At 35.6% G+C, this 17609-nt stretch overlaps 1 protein-coding gene across 5 annotated transcripts in view; it reads left to right on the forward strand.

The window, feature by feature from the left end:
• The window catches only part of NCOR1 (nuclear receptor corepressor 1), a 72801-nt gene that overhangs the window by 11623 nt on the left and 43569 nt on the right, over nt 1-17609 (forward strand). For all 5 annotated transcript variants that reach the window (XM_062592756.1, XM_062592759.1, XM_062592758.1 and 2 more), the window contains exons 2-14: nt 411-460; nt 3173-3350; nt 5641-5774; nt 7868-8063; nt 9876-10058; nt 11718-11831; nt 13133-13189; nt 13871-13923; nt 14518-14584; nt 15541-15713; nt 16089-16179; nt 16735-16913; nt 17388-17442. In XM_062592756.1, coding sequence (XP_062448740.1) covers nt 3243-3350; nt 5641-5774; nt 7868-8063; nt 9876-10058; nt 11718-11831; nt 13133-13189; nt 13871-13923; nt 14518-14584; nt 15541-15713; nt 16089-16179; nt 16735-16913; nt 17388-17442 — 1410 coding nt within the window. In that variant the 5' untranslated portion in view covers nt 411-460; nt 3173-3242. The remainder of the gene's footprint in view (nt 1-410; nt 461-3172; nt 3351-5640; nt 5775-7867; nt 8064-9875; nt 10059-11717; nt 11832-13132; nt 13190-13870; nt 13924-14517; nt 14585-15540; nt 15714-16088; nt 16180-16734; nt 16914-17387; nt 17443-17609) is intronic.

A 17609-nucleotide genomic window follows, 5' to 3' on the forward strand; every position in this document is an offset into this window, starting at 1 on the left:
TCAGATATGCAGTGGGCTCTCGGATGCGTCCATCACTGGTGTCTGGGGTCATTCCCAGTGGGGAAACATATGATGTACTGGCTGTAGATGGATGTGAAAGGTTCTTACAATGAAGATTCCAAAGCTGTTGACTAGCAATCCTGACACAAACATGACAATCTGTACACTGAAGCTCTTGAGAATGGAAAAATAGCCTTTGTAGCATCATACAAAGTGTATGTGGATTCAACTTCCAGCACCCAGGTTAATGATCAACTTGCTGGTTTGACTGAACGTTGAGAAAACAAGGAGAAGATGTAACTTAACAGGAACTAGAAAGGACCTTGAATCATGCAGTGGTTTGTCTGCACTTATGTTATTTTTAAGTGCCTGCTCCCCTGACCCTTTGTGCTTCATTTTCATTTCCTCAGATCTGCCTGACTGTGGCCCACGTATGTCTGGGGAAGAAGATAAGAACAGGGTGAGTATTTATTGATACTTTCCCACAATACTGTTTATGTTTCTGACTCCCTTTGCCTCAGAATGGGTGACACAGAACTAGAGGGGGTTTGGAATGGTTGAGAAGAAGGAACAGCTGAATTGACTAGGATTCTTCAGCATGGAAAAGATATGACCACAGGGGTATGATAGAGGTCTACAGAATCACATGTGGAATGGCAAAATGAATAGGAAATAGATGTTTGGTCTATTCCAATCCAAAAACAAAGTACATCAAATGAATGTAGCAGGTTCAGAGTGAACAAAAGCAGATTAGTCATACTCTGCATGAGAAATCATCTGTAGAAGTTGTTGCAACAAGAAGTTGTGAATGCTGAAAACTTTTATTGGTTCAGAAAACATCTGAACAAATGAATGGAAGAAAAATCCATTAAGAGCTGTTCAAACAGAATGGCTTCCTCCTCTGCCTCAAGGAGTCCCTGAGCCACAAGTTGCTAGAAGATTGGTGAGTGTGTCTGGGAAGTACTTATACTTACTTGCCCTCTTTTTGCTACATGCCTGCTACTTGCTGTTGTCAGTCAGAGCATATTCAGCTAAAGGAACAAAGGAGCTTTGATCTCATCCAGTATGTTTTCTTTTCCTGAGTGAAGTTTTCAGGCATATCAAATGTAAATATTATATAAAGTCCAGTTAATTGTCTCCCACATCCTTAACATACATAAACATACAAAGCTGCTGAGATGGCAGGAGTTAGGGCAGCAATTCATGAAACTAAGATTTGTACTTCTGTAAATTAAAATTGTTTGACTGTCCTATCATGCAACTGGTTGTTCATTTAATAGTAAAATGTTCATCAGCCTATGATGGGAGTGGTTAATATGTTAGTAAACATTTGATTGAGCTGACAGTTAGCTGTATGCCATAATTTTACATAGACTTGCATTAAAGTTGAGAGAGAGTGGGGAAAAAAAAAAAGCTTCTGTTTGCTGCGGCTTGGACCAGGAATACATTTGAGTGTTTGGGTACAATGGCTTGCAACTAGCACAGTGTATGTTAGCTAAAACTCTGCTTGGTTTCTGGCACTGTTACTTGATTAAATGAAGTACCTGTGACTCAGGCCTATTAGAAACATAGTTTGTAAAGATGTATTCTAATGAATGTAGTATGAATGAAGGATGTAATGTAGTAAATGTTAATCGTAAAGAATTTTTTATGTTGGAACGTGTGTCACTTGGATATGAATTACAGGTGCTATAGTTGATATACAGGTACTATAAAAGACGTAGCTGGAGATCAGTAGTATTGCTTTGAAAAAGATGTAGTTTTTGGTATGTGAAAATTGCATTTCATAGATAAACCAAAATTTGTCTCCTTGTTCTAATTCTGGTAGTCTAAACTATAAAGCTTCTTGCTTCACAAAGAGATGGGAAAAGAAAACAATTAGAAGAGTAGTGATAAAATACATCAGATAAACTAAGATCTATTTTTATAACTCGCTCTATCTGATTCTTTTCTGAACTTTTTTGTCTACTGACTGTTAATGGAAAATGCAGCTCAGAAGTAAAACTTGACATGTGATGTTTGTGAAAGGCTACAGATTAATGCTCTTGGAAATGAAGCCAACTAGTCATGGATCAGCAGTTACTTTATTCAGAGGTCTGAGATACCTGCTACGCTGTGGACCAGAGGTTGGGAATTTGCTGTAGGTCTGATAAAATTTTGTCTTTAAAACATAAGCTCCAAGAATTGCATCTTCTGAGCTATGAGAGATAAATATGTAATTTTAAAGAAAAAAATCTTGCACTTTTTATTAGAGCCATAATTCATCTGTATAACAAAGTGCTGAAAGCACTAGTGGGCACAATGTTTAGTCAGTGTCTTTTGATCTTCCGCAGACAGTGTTGGCAGCTGAAACTATACACAGCTTCTTAGGTGCTTGGACTTTGTTAGTAAAGTTGTCCGAATCTTTTCAGTATTTAAAAACTTCTCCTGGATCAACGTCCATTTCAGTGCTCACTGTTAATCTTCAGCTGTATTCACAATAGGCCAAAATAGGATTGAACGTCAACTAAGCAGAACTGTTTTAAGGCTTTGATTTGTATTTGGTTGCTGGCATCCTATATGAGACAAACTGTGCTGTCAATTGAAAGTGCCTTTTGCCTGTGACTGCCTTTTCTACTAAGAACTACTACTTGTCAGGCTCCTCTTAGATGGTGGTAATGTTTTCGGGCCTGACTAATGCATCGTGGTTTAATGAGCTGTAGGTGGATATTGAGTCAAGCAACTGTAAGACTGCCTGAGTATGAAAGTACAAAATAATTCGCAGAATCCAAAAATGCCATAGAAGAAACGAAAGTGAACTTTGTTTTTTCATGTTGTGCTAAAGAAATTTACAGTAAATTGCATGTCCACCTATAGATTGTTATAACCTCTTTAACATCTATTTAAGTGACCTACTTCTCTTTTAAAATCCTCCTAATTCAACTGGTGACTGGCAAAATGATGTATTCTGACAATATAATCCTCAAATCTTTGTGTAGACAATGCTGACATGTCTTTTTTTGAGCCCATTTAAGACCTGTTAACATATTTCAGAGTAGAGTAACCTATTAAATAAATACATCAGGAAAAAGCTTTTACTGGTAATGGTTGTTTTGCTTAGGTGGCTATGGCTGTAATGTATTGTGAGTACATCTGGTACTTCAGTGCTTATCAGTGATCTTTTTTCCTTTAGGCGGTTTCCTAGAAACATGATTGCTTGCTGGTCTTGATCTCACAGCTTTGTGAAGACTTCTTCTCTGATAATGTCAAGTTCGGGCTACCCTCCTAACCAAGGAGCATTCAGCACGGAACAGAGTCGCTATCCTACTCACTCTGTGCAGTACACCTTCCCTAGCACCCGACACCAGCAGGTAAGAAATGCTGAAGGTTACAGATTTAGTGAGAATATTTTCTGTGCCAGATGGGAGTTTTTAACAACTTAATGGAAGTTGTGTGCATTTGAAAACACTGCAGTTGCAGAGCAATATGCATAAAACTGGCTGGGGAAATATTTGTATCAATGTTCTTTATACCCTTGGAGTGTGGCTCTTGCAATAAGGTTGATGTGCCTGCTTATTCAAAAGTATTTTGTCTTTGAATGTTGAGGATCTGACTGCTTCTGGAAAGTATCATCTGTAGCAATGCAGTGCTCCCTGGTTCCTTCTGAAGTATTGAATTGAAAAGATATAATTACCTGTTGAAATATCCTTTCCTGCAGTGCTGTAGCTTAAAATTACTAAAATCACTGACTATCACTGACTGTGATTTTTGACTTTCTAATTTTTTTTCCTGTTTTTTTGGGTTTTTTTGGTAGACTATTATTTAAAAAACATTTTATGAAGTTGTGAAGGTACCCTAAGTAAACAATATAGCTTATCAGCTTTGCAGTTTTTCCTATTATTTAACACATGGAGATCTACTGAAACTGGCAAAATGTTTCTTTAGAAATTGACCCGTCTTGGGGAGGGTGTATTGATACTCTTATCTTCTGGGTAGGTTGAGTCTTTTTGATTCTTCCTCTGCTTTTACTTTTTAATGTTGACAACTCAAATGTAAATAAGTGCTAAGAAGTACAAAATGACAAAGGAAATGTGCGTGTTGAGCAGAACTTCTGCTGGTGTTATTTAGGTAAATAGTTGGGGGTTTAGGCCTTTTTGTTTTTAATTTTTTTGCTGAAGCATTAGATTCCCCTTTTTAAGTTGAAATTTGTCTGCTCTTTGAATTGGTTTTTGATAGAAAACTGAGTTTTGTAATACTGTGAGTTTTTTTTAAGTGGGGAACTAATATAAGCTTCCTGGTTTTAGCATCAATTTCTCCTAGCTTGAATTAATTCATTGGTTCATAATTCTTTTAGTTTTGCTTTAATTTATTAATGTCTAGTCATTGCACTAAATCTGGACAGTGTAGATGTGGCTGGATCCACATGCATAGATAACAATTTTCCAAGAATATGCAAATAACCTGTTCACAGTTAGTGTACATTTCATATGAAAACAGTGTTCTGGATGTAATGGTTCAAATCCTTTGAGAGACCAGACTGTTGGGATGTTTGTCGGCACTGGATTTGGATGGGGAATTAATCTCCTGTTAGGCTCAGGAGCTTTCCCGAAGGGTAAAAGGTAGACTCTTAGTCATCCTTCCTTCTTTTATGCAAGCAGTATTCACTAGATTCTGGATATACTAACATAGTACTTGATAAAATCTGTGTGCACGGCAGAGAATGTGAATCTGAGATGTAAAAACCTGCATCTCACCCTGAAAATTTCTCAGAAGCAGCTTTACAAGTGCTTCCAGCTGCCAGTGTTCTGCTAGCTGGGATTAGGAGAGTGGATTTCTAAGAATCTTATGCCTGGTCACTTCTGCCGAGCGTTTATTCTGCCATCATACGCCATGTGGTGTGGTAGGCTGTGGAGTTGTGGCTATTGGCTTTAGAACAGCTCAGGTTTCCCCATTTTAGTGAAATTCTGCTACTTCTACAGATACTTTGGTTTTGTTTTGTTCTACTTGTGTAGTTGCGAAAGGAAACTTAAGAATTGGAATTTTTGGCTTGCTCTGTGTATTTAGATAGGTTGTGAAAACTAAATCTTCTGGGTAATGATCTATTGCATGTCTTGCAGAGCTTGTCATCAATTAATGTCAGCTGCGTATCAATTTTAAAGGCAGTGATGAGACCTGTGTATACAAATAAGTTGTTTTATACCTCACTTTGTAAATTACATCCATCAGGAGACGCATCTTGTCCAGCTTTCCTTTAGTACTAATTATAGCATGTGATATAAAAACATCTTGAGATATTAATGAAGGAAATTGCCTTGAGGGTTACAAAAGCATGTTCCTATTCTGCCGCTTTGGACTTGGCTGTGCAAAATAATTTTAAAGGATATTATTTCAGATATCAAATGATGCGACCTTTGAAATTTGTAAGGAATTGCTAATATGATAGGTGGAATTCTTAGAATAAATATTTACTCTCTTCAAAATTCATTTGCAACGTAGAATTGTCATTTACAAACTTTGTGTTTTGGGCAGGAGCAAGCCTTTGGTGATTTCATCCAGATCTTTTTAATATATTGAGAAATGATGATTCCATGTGACTAAACGTGTTTGATCCTGTCTTCTGCAGCTTAGTTCTTGTTGCCATCAGAACTGTGTTTCATTTAGGAGTTTGCAGTTCCTGATTATCGTTCGTCTCACCTGGAAGTCAGTCAGGCAACTCAGCTCTTACAGCAGCAGCAGCAACAGCAGCTTCGTCGACGGCCTTCCTTGCTTTCTGAATTTCACCCAGGCTCTGACAGGTGAGGATGCTATTTTTGGCGTATGTTAAGAGGAATCTTGTATGAGTCTATGCTTTCTACAAGTTTAAAATTAACTTGTAAGCAGAAAGGTTTTTGAGTTACACAGTTTTTGGCTAAATACTTGACTTTTATTAATAAATATTGCTTTGTTGTTTAACAGTATAGGTCTCCTGTGTTTGAATGTATTGTAGAGCTGCCTGTTTTTAAATCTGTTGCATAATTCCTCAGTCTCTGGCTTAACTAATATGTTTGTTTCATAGAAAGGAGATGAGACTACTACACTTTTCCCACACCTCTCTTTAACACCTGTGTCAGCAAGCTTCTAAGAATACAAGTGCATCTTGCAAACTATTAATATTATTTGAGCTAAAAGTGTTATGTTTGTATCTTGGGATAATTCGGTCTTGCTGAGTAGAAGCAACAAGTGCAAGAAATATTACAGAGCGAATATTATCTGTCATATTTCCTAGATTACACTGGGGAAAAAATTCTTATGTATTCAACAGATGGTATTTTTGTGGCTAGGAAGGTAAGAAGCAGCGGAGGTAATTGGGTATCTCAGTCGTAATGACTGTGAAGCACTTTAAGTGTGGCATAAAATGTGACTTCTAGGCACAAAGGACTTGATCATACTATTTGGCCTTGTGGCAAGACATTTGACAGCTTTGTATCATTTATTATAAATACTACTTTGTCAGTCTGTTAAACCGTTCCTGTCCCTGTGTAAATAGGTGCAACGGGTCTGTGTTCAGTAGGTTAATTGAGGATAAGTACAGTGGGCAACTACAGCAAGTCATGTGGTGTTGTAATTTAGTATCAGATTGGTAATGTCTTACTTCTCAGTAAAATAGGTTACTTTACAGTGGATATTGATGAATATTCAAATGTACACTGTTACTCTAAGGCTGATAGGTTCAAGAAACATTTAACCCTTATTAAAGATTCACTTGACTGTATATCCAAAGAATATTGGATATACATTGAATATGAGATTTAGAAATGAAAAACCTAATACAGATCAGAATAAGATTAATTGGATTATAGTGAATTAGTAGGAATATTGCCTGTATTTAGGGTTGAGGTTATTAAAATTGTGTTCCTTTATTCTTTGTTGTATTGGTGTGTTACTGTGTTGTGATACACTTGTAGTAAATAGTAGTAAATCTGCTCAAAGTAGCTTCATCTGCTGTAGTAGTGGTAGCAGTTTATTTTGACCCTATGTCTGAGGTATCTGATTCTGAACATACACCTGTGATGAACGTTAAGTAAATACTGGTCTAGCTTAAAAGCTCGTTAGAACATTCCCAGCAGTAACTTCATGGTAATGAAATCTGGGGCTTGCATATTGAGTTCATGTTTCATTACTAGAACGCTAGTAATGTTCTGTTTCAGTGCTGAGAAACAGAGTAGCATTGCATGGTCTTGAAACCCTACTTTGTAAGAGAAGTGAATTCCCCTCCCCCTGTGTAAGATTTTAAAAGCCCATTCACTAGTCCTGACAAAATACAGGAAACTACTGTCATCTCTTCAGTGATGTGTCATAAGAAGGTGTTGAAGCAGATGAGGTTATTTTATGGGCATCCTGTGCATTACACGGTAAAGAAGCTAGTAAGGCTGCTGGTTTGCTTTTTTCTGAGAAGGAAGAGTTTTCAAATGACCCATAGATGGGATCATTGACAGTTTATGTCATATAGTGGCATTTGAGTGTAGATCAAGTTCCAAATAGACTCATGACTCATTCCAAGTGTTCTGTGTGATTTAAAATTTATTTGATTGCAAACACGAAATAAGTGAGGTGTTGTGTTCTGTGGAACGTAATACTGTATTTATCTTGTGTTTTTCTGGGGGGGGGGGTTTGAATCAAAGCAACAATAATACTTTTTTTTTAAAAAGGCTTTGGAATGAGAGGCATTCATTTAACAGTGTCTTTTAGTTAACTTTTTACTTTTCAATGTATTTCCTCTATATTTTTGAAGATCAGAAGATGATTTTTCAATTTTTTTTTCCTGTAGAATTGGAAAGGGTAGAGGATTACAAAATAGTTTTCATGTATTTAATGTGCATATTTTAATAATTTCTCTTTTGTGTATTAGGCCTCAGGAAAGGAGAACTGGATATGAACAGCAATTCCATCCGGGTCCATCTCAGACAGATCATGATTCACTGGAATCTAAGCGACCACGTCTTGAGCAAGTTTCTGATTCCCATTTTCAGCGTGTCAGTGCAGCTACTGTCTTGCCTTTAGTACATCCTCTGCAGGAAGGGTTGAGGTCTGCAGATATTAAGAAGGTAAAGACACTTTCTGTTGCAATCCTTAAGGTAGAGCTTCATATGTTGTAGTCAACTGATCGGTTTTCTTCAGTTTAGATGACTTTTTAATTTTGTTTGGGTTTGTTCTTTAACCCCAGAAATAAATTGTGCACATTTTCACAAACTGTGGTCATGAATTAGTGTGTGAGTTTTTTTTTGTTTTGTTTTTTACAAAAAAGTAAGAGAGAGAGAGAGAGAGAGAGAAGTCTGACCCCTTAACCATAGTAAAGTGGAAATCCTGTTCTGTGCTAGCTAGAGAAGACTGAACTAGGAGCTGGAGTTCTGAGTTGTCGGTTGCTACACTCTTAAGTTGTTTAAAATTCATCTGCAAAATGATCTTGGTAAAATGCATGAAATACTTCTATTTTTCATTTCAAAACTTCTGAGAAATGCCTGTGAGTTAAATTTTTTCTTTAGTGAATAACTATACTGAATGATCAAGATACTTAAACAGGGAAGGAGAAGGGAGTATCTGAAATGAATCTATTTACATACACAGATTACATTAATTACATCTGTTACTGTCTTATTTGGGGTAAATCTTGGGAAGTGTAGTTTGGTGTCGATAATCTCTGTTGTAGATGTTGAATTTTTATTAGTGCAATTTATGTAGAGCAGAAAGATGTCTTTTAAATGAATGTGTGAAATCTTCTTACACATATACCCTCTCCTTCTGGGGCAAGAGGAAGCATGACTGTTGAAGGTATATATTAATTTTTTCGGACTCAGATTGCTTAAAAAAATCGCAATATGGCTTCAAAAAACTAACAGGCACCAGACTTAAAGTAGAATACTTGCTTTGTACTTACCATTCTTTTTATCAGTTGAATAATCTATCTGTGAAATACAGCAAAATCATGTCAGCATGTGATTTCTTAGTAACTTGCTCTGCTGGGTAGCAAAGATAAGATCAAAGAGGGCTGGAGATACCACACAAATGCATGCAGTGTTAACTTGTTTGCATGTAACTGAATTTTTATCCAGGCACTGCATATAGAAATCGACTGTTGCAATTTAGAAATATAGCCCAGTGTTGTTATGGAGGAGAAGCAGGATTCAGACTCATCTTCTTTTACTGAGGCTGACTTGAATGAGTGATGTATATACCAAGCTAGTGTTTGCCAGCTAGGGAGTCATGTAGCATAGTGCTATAAGGACATAAGCAAAGACAAGTTACAGCAGTGCTAATATTAGAACATGAAACATGTTGAAACAGGCGACAAAGTATGATTAAAAACAAAGCCAAATGAGTAGTGGCCTGTCCTCTCTGAGTTTATGCAGGAAACCTGTTGTCATCCTGAGAGAACTGAACAGTTATTACCACCTGGTTATTATGCACAAAACTCCAAATAAATGTTGTCAAGCTAATAATGGTTATGTTCAAGAATACCATCATCAATATATGTGCAGAGGATTGAGGACTAGCTCTAAAGTAACCCTTCCTTTAAAAATAAAAGTTACTATTTGCAGTTATGAAGATGCCTTTTTAAAAGGGAGGCATTTTGTTTTATTTTAATTTCAAGGCAAATACTGAGTTGTGCTGCTAATTATTTGTGAATCTGGACTTTGAACTTAGAATATTATAAATGGATTATCACTTAATTCTACAATATGTTGAGTATACAAAACACAAAATCTTAAAGTTTATCTCTGTTAAAGAGCTACCTAAATTAAAGATAGCTGGAAGTTCTTATTAATTCCATGTGTGAATGCATACTGGTTTGATTACTGAACATTCTTTCCTGTATTATCAATATGACTTATTTCACTCAATTTTTTCTTTCATGAAAGGACCCAGCTTTTGGAGGAAAGCATGAGGGACCATCTTCTCCAATTTCTGGTCAACCTTGTGGGGAGGACCAGAATGCTTCACCTTCAAAGCTGTCAAAAGAAGAATTGATACAGAGCATGGACCGTGTAGATCGTGAAATTGCAAAAGTTGAACAGCAAATCCTTAAACTGAAGAAAAAGCAAGTAAGCTTAGCAGACACTGATGTTGTTACCTGCTAGGGAAAAAGGTGTGGAAAAGCTTCATTGGTGGTTGTGGTGGAGAATCTTTTTGTAACAAACTAACGGACCATGTTACAAAGTTAAGTATACGATTTTGCTGAAGTATTTAAATAGATTGGATATAATCTAGTTTTAAATATTTCTGAAAATATGAGAGAGAGACCTAGAAACAGCAGAGGTAGATTGTGTCACATTTTAAACTTTTGTCAGGTGACTACTAGTAGAACAAGGGTAATGTGATGACTGTAGTTTCAACATGGAAGATGGTTACTGAGGGAGAGGAGGCTATCGTCTTTCCTCTTTCACAGGTAGTACAAGGGGAGAATCCCTTGCATCTCCCAAACCGGAGTTTGTACAAAAGGCCCTGGATCACCTACTTTCACAAGGGCAACAGATCGTAACATCCTGAGCTAATGTCGTCTTTGGGGAAAGTGTAGTAGAAGGGGTATTAGTAAGCAGAGAGGACTAAAAGGGGAAATACACTCTTTTTAAAGTACTGTCCTGGCTGTGCTTTGCATCCAAGAACTAACTGCACTCAGCCAGTGTAAGCCAAGGTTGGCAGTAGTTCTTGCCTTCCCAATAGCTGTTGCGGCTATCTAAACCCACCCTTCCATCTAGGCATCTGTTATTCATTGGCTGTTATACAAAAACAGTGTCCTGGCCCCCTATTTCTGGTCTGACTTTCAAAGATCTGCATAAAAGTGGTGCTAGCTTCAAGATTCCTTGGTGGGAACTCTGTAGGAAATAAGAATTGTGCTAAACAAATTTGAGTTGCTGTTGCCTTCAATAAGTGTTTATTGTGGCAATCTGCGAAAATCTTAGATTTTGAATTCTTACATGGCAATATAGCAAATCCCAGGTAGTATCGTATGACGAGATAGATCCCTTGTATCAAGTGTTCCTTATTGTGTGTTCATTGCTGACATGAGCGAAGTGTATTTAAAATTCAAAAATGAAGCTATCACTGAACCAGTTTTTTTCCTATGAAGGCAGATCATAGGAGTATAATAGCTAGGGAAATAAATGCAGAATTTTTTGCTTGCTTGGTATTGTAATCTTGGAACTTCAGTATATGTGGAGTGATTTATTTCTGATGTGAAGTATTTTTTTGAATGATTTCTAACGATTTCTCTATGGATTGTGAGATGTACTTCTGTAGCTTTGCTTTAAAAAATAAGACAGCAGTAATTAGGAGGAGGAGGAGGAGCTATTAAGACTTAAATATGTATAGTGTAAACAGCTGTGTGGATTACTTCCTCTGTGGGAAGGCAAGTTTGGTGTAACTATTCTGCAAACTCAATGTTTTTGTTGAAAGTTAAATATTGATAAATTAATAGAATGATAAATTAATAAAATACTACAATGACTTTAAATATTAAACAGAAAAGTCTGATTCAGTGCAGATGAATCTTGTAAACAATATTTGATTTACCAGTTGTGCAAAAACAGTCTTATTAGCATCCCTGTTGGTATTAAAACCATTTCATTTGTTCCTTGTGAGTTAGAAAGAAAAATAACAGGCACTACAAACTGTTGATCAGATGCATATTTTATCTCTGGTGACTAATTACTGGTAAGGGTAACATGGTGCGGATGGCTGATTTTCTTTCTCTTGTCTCTTAGCAACAACTTGAAGAAGAAGCTGCTAAGCCTCCAGAGCCAGAGAGGCCTGTCTCCCCTCCTCCAGTGGAACAGAAACACCGCAGTATTGTCCAAATCATTTACGATGAAAATCGGGTAAGCCTTCTTTTTAGGTTGACTGAGTGTAGTTGTGAGTCTTACCCCATGTGCTAAAATTCATTATGTCTTAATTCACTCTTGTGATGCAATTTTTGCTTCTTACGTTGTCTTACTGATTTCTGTTCCCCCACCGCGCATTCCACTCCTTTAAATATTCATTTGCTTTTTAAAGATGCTTGCAAGACATTTTATTTCTGGTCATAGGATCCTTTTATAAGCAGTCTAGAGAAACACATATAGGGCTCTCATCCCTAGATCTCTGGGTTGATTTTTGGTCCTTTTTTTTTTTTAATGCTTCAGAAATTTGTTTTGAATTCTTCTTTTTGCAGCTGTACTGAGGGACAGTCCCCTTTGTAGCTTTCCTCTTCAAACCATGCAGTTTAGAATAATTACTGTAACATTCAACTACAGTTGGCTAAAGTTCTGTTGAAGTAATAGGACTGGGGTTCAGTTCTGAAATGTTTTGAGACCAAACAAACCATTCTACTGGGGTAATATTATAATATTCCCTTGATATATAATTATTTTGTACAGCTATGAGTTCCAAAAAATTTCTCAGTTTTCAAGATTGAAATAACATGTAGAGAAGTTAGAATTTAGTAGAATGCTTTCTAAAAATAACTACTTTGTGGGTTGTTTTTTCCTGTATTTTTCTTTGTGGGCATCTATACCCTTAGGTCTAGCACATAGAGCTATTGTTATGGAAGAAACAAATTCAAGCTATTGTACTGGATCATTTCAGATAGCCTTGTCTGCTGACAAAGGGCTTTGGAAGATTATATAGGCTTGAAACGAACTTGTGAAAGCTAGCCAGCTTATCCAGTGCTACCTCTGTTAGGGTCAGAATTACTTTGGGGTTTGCGTAGTGTAGAGGAAGGCAGACCTTTGACATTGTCCTTTGTATGTGTATGTATGTATCGATTCACACTCCCAGACTTTGGAATCAGAGAATTTTTGTCTATCGATTCCATTTTTCAAAGCTGTACTTCATAGTGTTGGACACTTGTCTTCCTCTTAATTTTTTTACTGTATTATGTTTTAGTGCATGTTCATTTTAAAGCATAGAGAAGGTCAGGTCCTGCTTATACTATCTTTCAGCTTCAAATATATGGAGATCAAAGTAGTAACTGCCGAGTTCAGGTACAGGTTTTGTGATTCATAGAGGCAATGTTGCAAAAATAGGTTAAGAAGGACATAGTCGTGCAGGGGTTTAGCCGATAGCCTAAGTGAAAGATTTCAAATATACTTTAGACATACTAACTCCAATTGATTTTATGCAAAACAAATCTTATTTACAGAAAAAAGCAGAAGAAGCTCACAAGATTTTTGAAGGTCTTGGTCCAAAAGTTGAATTGGTAAGTTTTTGCTTTGTTTTGTTTTCTGTTGCCAGTGTTGCTTTCCACATCTGTAGTTCTGTTGCGGTAAACAGATGTAGTTGGATGGTAATGTATAGAAACATTTTTTGGTGACTTAATTTTTTATTTGAGGGTGTAAAAACATTTTTTTTCCCTTGATACCTGAGTATTTGCATTAGTTTTGAGCTCCTGTGCCTGTCTGTTTCTGAACCTAGAAGCAGTTTGCATATCTCAAGTGTTAGAGGGATCAGGTAGTGTAGCTAGTCGTGAAAGAGTGTGTGATATTCTTCTATCCCCCTGAAGTTACTTGAAAAAGATGTTTTTAAAATGCATTGTTTGTTAAAAAAAAAAAGAAAAAAGGAAAAAGCAGCATTCATCTGTACAGTCATCTGTAGTACTGCAGATCGCTGAAGAATGCAGTTAAGTTTGTAGAGTCTCGTTTTCATGAATATATGCTAGTGTGTATTTTTAAATGTGCAGATAATTAGGGTTTGAGTGATCTGATTGGTTTTAGTCTAACTTTTAAAATAGATTTGAATCTATTTGAGAGAGAACAGATTTGAAATAAGAAAAAAACTGTATTTTGTATACTGTTGGCATAATATTTTAATATTATTAAAGATACTTTTAGAATTACATGCACTGAAAGTACTAAATGTATTTTTTAATCCAAAATTGTAGCCACTTTACAACCAACCATCAGACACAAAGGTCTACCATGAAAACATCAAAACGTAAGTATTTAATGTCTTACCATTTAAGATGTTTAGACTTAAATATTTACTATTCTAAAACATCTTATTTTCTCATTGCTGTTATTTCAAAATATGACCTGTATGCTCTAACATTATTTAAATGCTTCTATTTCATATAATCTTCAGATTTTTATTCTGTACTACAGTGCTTCAAGACATGAACTATATCTTCTGAAGGCAAACAATAACCTTTCATCATAACTTAACAGCAAGTCATAAATCCTGTATTTAGGTTATTTTAAAAATATTTTAAGTTATTTTAAGTTTGGTAAGGCTTACAGTCATGTTGGCTTATTAGCCCTCTGGCAGGGAGGAAGAACACCTAGCTTGAAGACGGAAGCTTTTTCTATCTCTTCCTTTTTCCAACCATCTTCCAAGAGTATTCTTGCTTAGATAAAATGCAGTATTAGTTAAATGACTTTTCCACTAGGAATTTTCTCTCTATTTTCTGCTCTTGAAAATGTGCTTTATAATAAGCATTTGGCATCTAGAATCTATATGGGCTTTTTCAGTAGCTTTGAAGTTCTTGAATCTTGTTGTACAGTTCATATTTTTTTCAATTTTGTTTTCCAGAAACCAAGTGATGAGGAAAAAGCTAATACTGTTTTTTAAAAGAAGAAATCATGCAAGAAAGCAACGAGTAATGCCACCACTTTTTATTTATTTATTTATTTATTTATTCAAAAAAGAGTGAGCGAGCGAGCTCATTGTTGGTTTTCTGTATGTATCCTTGACGTACATTCCCAAATGTATCATGTAAATCCAGTTGATTAGAAAAAATAAGATCTTAAAAATCCATTAACTTATTTCTTGGGAAATAAACTGCAGGTTTATAACTTTGGCTTGCTAATGGTTTGACTGAAAACCATCTAAAATGCTGTAAGGAAGACTATTTTTATTTTTTCTTAAGAGTATGAATGGAGGAGACCCAGTAAAAGTCCTTAACTGTCATGCCTGGCCTCTGTTTGAACTCTTTCCTTGTATAGTAGCTATAGTATCTGAAATAAAGCGGGACAGATCTCCAGTTTTGAAATGTGACAGCATTTTAAATGAAATCTATGCATACTAGATACCAATGCTAACTGACTTCATGCTCTCTTGCATGCGATTGTACCGAGTGGCATACAAAATCAAAAAGGTCTGAAAGAACGTTTCATTATTAAGAAAAGCAAGCTAAACGTCAAATTTGAAGAGTCACTATGAAAATGTAGCAAAATATTTTCTTTGTTTTTTCTTTTTTCTTTTCTTTTTTTTTTTTTTTGGTAGGAACAGCTCCAGAATACTTAGATTGTAGGCATATTGCAATTATTCTAGTCCCATCCTGTTAATTAAAAACATAGATGAAGCCTGGTAGCAGCAGGTGTGAGATTTCTGGAAGACAGTAACAATAGTTAATGAAACACCATTGTGATATATCAAGTAAAGAACTAAGTGTGGAATAGTTGAAACTTACATGGATTTATGTTATCATCAAAATAAAAAACTATTAGAGCAGGAAAAATCTGTATATTCATCCCCAAAGCCTACTTCTGTTAGATGTACTGATCACATAGTATATTTGTGTTCAGCTCAAGGTGTACTTTTGGAATTCAACAGGAACAGAAAATCTGTCAACGCTATGATCAACTGATGGAGGCATGGGAGAAAAAAGTAGATAGGATAGAAAATAATCCACGCAGGAAAGCAAAAGAGAGCAAAACAAGAGAGTACTATGAAAAACAATTTCCAGAAATCCGGAAGCAGAGAGAACAGCAAGAACGATTTCAAAGGTATTACCATAGATTTCTAGTATTCTTTTAAAATAATTCTTATGACTTAATTTTAAAAATTATTTTTAATAAAAATGGTTCAGCTTAACAGTAAGTTATCTCTGAAACAATTTGTTAAAACCTACATGCTGTAAGATATTATCATGTTCTTTAGTTTAAAGATCACAAGCTGAAAATTATTCCGAAATATTTCTCTCTTCATCAGTTCAAAAGTTAAAATTTTTCTTCTGTTGGAATAAGTCTCTGTGCTGTATTGGTAACTTGACCAAACTTCTTTCTTTGAAAAAAATAAAACAAAAAAGCTGTCTTTCACAGTGTCAGTTATACTAATTAAGATTCACTTTATCCTTACTACTTTTTTTCCTCTAATTTTAGAGTTGGTCAAAGAGGGGCTGGCCTTTCAGCAACTATTGCTAGAAGTGAGCATGAGATTTCTGAAATCATTGATGGCCTTTCTGAGCAGGAGGTGAGGCCACTGTCTATACCTTGATACAGAACCACAACAACTGACTCTATCTTTTACTAGCAGTGAAAAGTCTTTTTTAGAGGATTTGCTTTTTTGTTAAGGCAGAGTTCTTTGGGCTGTTTTGACAGATTCTCTGTGAACCTTGTCTTGAAACAGGTCTAGCGTACATTCTTTTAAGGGTTATAGTTCTTGATCACATCTGTCCTACATTTTTCTGGTATGTCGATGCTCATTGCACAGTTGCTACAATCTAGGGTTTTTTTTTTTTTTTTTTTTTTAAACAGATCTAAGAATATGTGCGAACTCTTCCTTTCTAAAACTCTGGACTATTTTAATTTTTCATATTGTGTGACACTGTTTCCTTTAGTTGATTGTGTAAATGTTCATTGGGATAGCAACAACTTCTAAAAGAGTTAAGTGATGGAGAAAAAAATGTTTAGCTATTAGTAAGTGTATGTGATGGTGGTGCTTTGAAGAGTTGTTTTAATTCAAGAACTATAAACATCAGTAGCAACTCTTCTTATTATTTGCTTTCTCTTTATTCTTTGCCTGCAGAACAACGAAAAACAAATGCGTCAGCTCTCTGTTATTCCTCCCATGATGTTTGATGCAGAACAAAGACGAGTAAAGTTTATTAATATGAATGGTCTGATGGAGGATCCCATGAAAGTTTATAAAGACAGACAGTTCATGAATGTCTGGACTGACCATGAGAAAGAGATTTTTAAGGAAAAGTAATGAGATTTCTTATCTTTTATTTTTGTTATGTTGGAAATGACAGATAAACACCTAAGCCTGTAGTAAACCACAGTTAAATCAGAAGTGCTGAAGTTTTTATGCAGTAATATTTGATAAAATCCTCAGTTGGATGAAAGAAATATTGCAAAAGTTTTAGACTTCTGCATTTATTTTTCAGCTGAGTAGACTGCATGTGCATTTAGCCCTTAGATAGGAAATTCTCTAAAGTGTTTAGTTTTCTGGTAAGATTAAAATTAGAAGAGCAGGTGTATCTTCTCATCATATTAATCAATAGCTAGTTTTAAGTGTTTAGATGGTTTTAAATGTGAGTAATATAAAAACTAGCCTTTGTAGTCTAACTTCATTTGTGCAAATTGATGGCTTGCTGATAGAACAGATTGTTTGGAAGACTGCTTTGCTGCTTTGATCATGAATTACGTTGTCAAACTTTAATTTCTGATTTGTAAAAGGTTTGTCCAACATCCCAAGAACTTTGGTCTAATTGCTTCCTACCTGGAACGAAAGGTAAGACCTCTTTTAATATAAGTAGAGCCTAGGGTGAGATCCCTAACTTTCCAAATGTAAGTCACTTATCCCAGCAACATTTTTTCTTCTTGAAAAAAATTGTAATTCCAAAAAAGGTTACTGCCTTGACAGGATGTAATAATACTTGATCAGTAACACAAATGATG

The sequence above is a fragment of the Rhea pennata genome, chromosome 20 (genome assembly GCF_028389875.1).
Source record: "Rhea pennata isolate bPtePen1 chromosome 20, bPtePen1.pri, whole genome shotgun sequence".
Taxonomy (NCBI): Eukaryota; Metazoa; Chordata; class Aves; order Rheiformes; family Rheidae; genus Rhea; species Rhea pennata.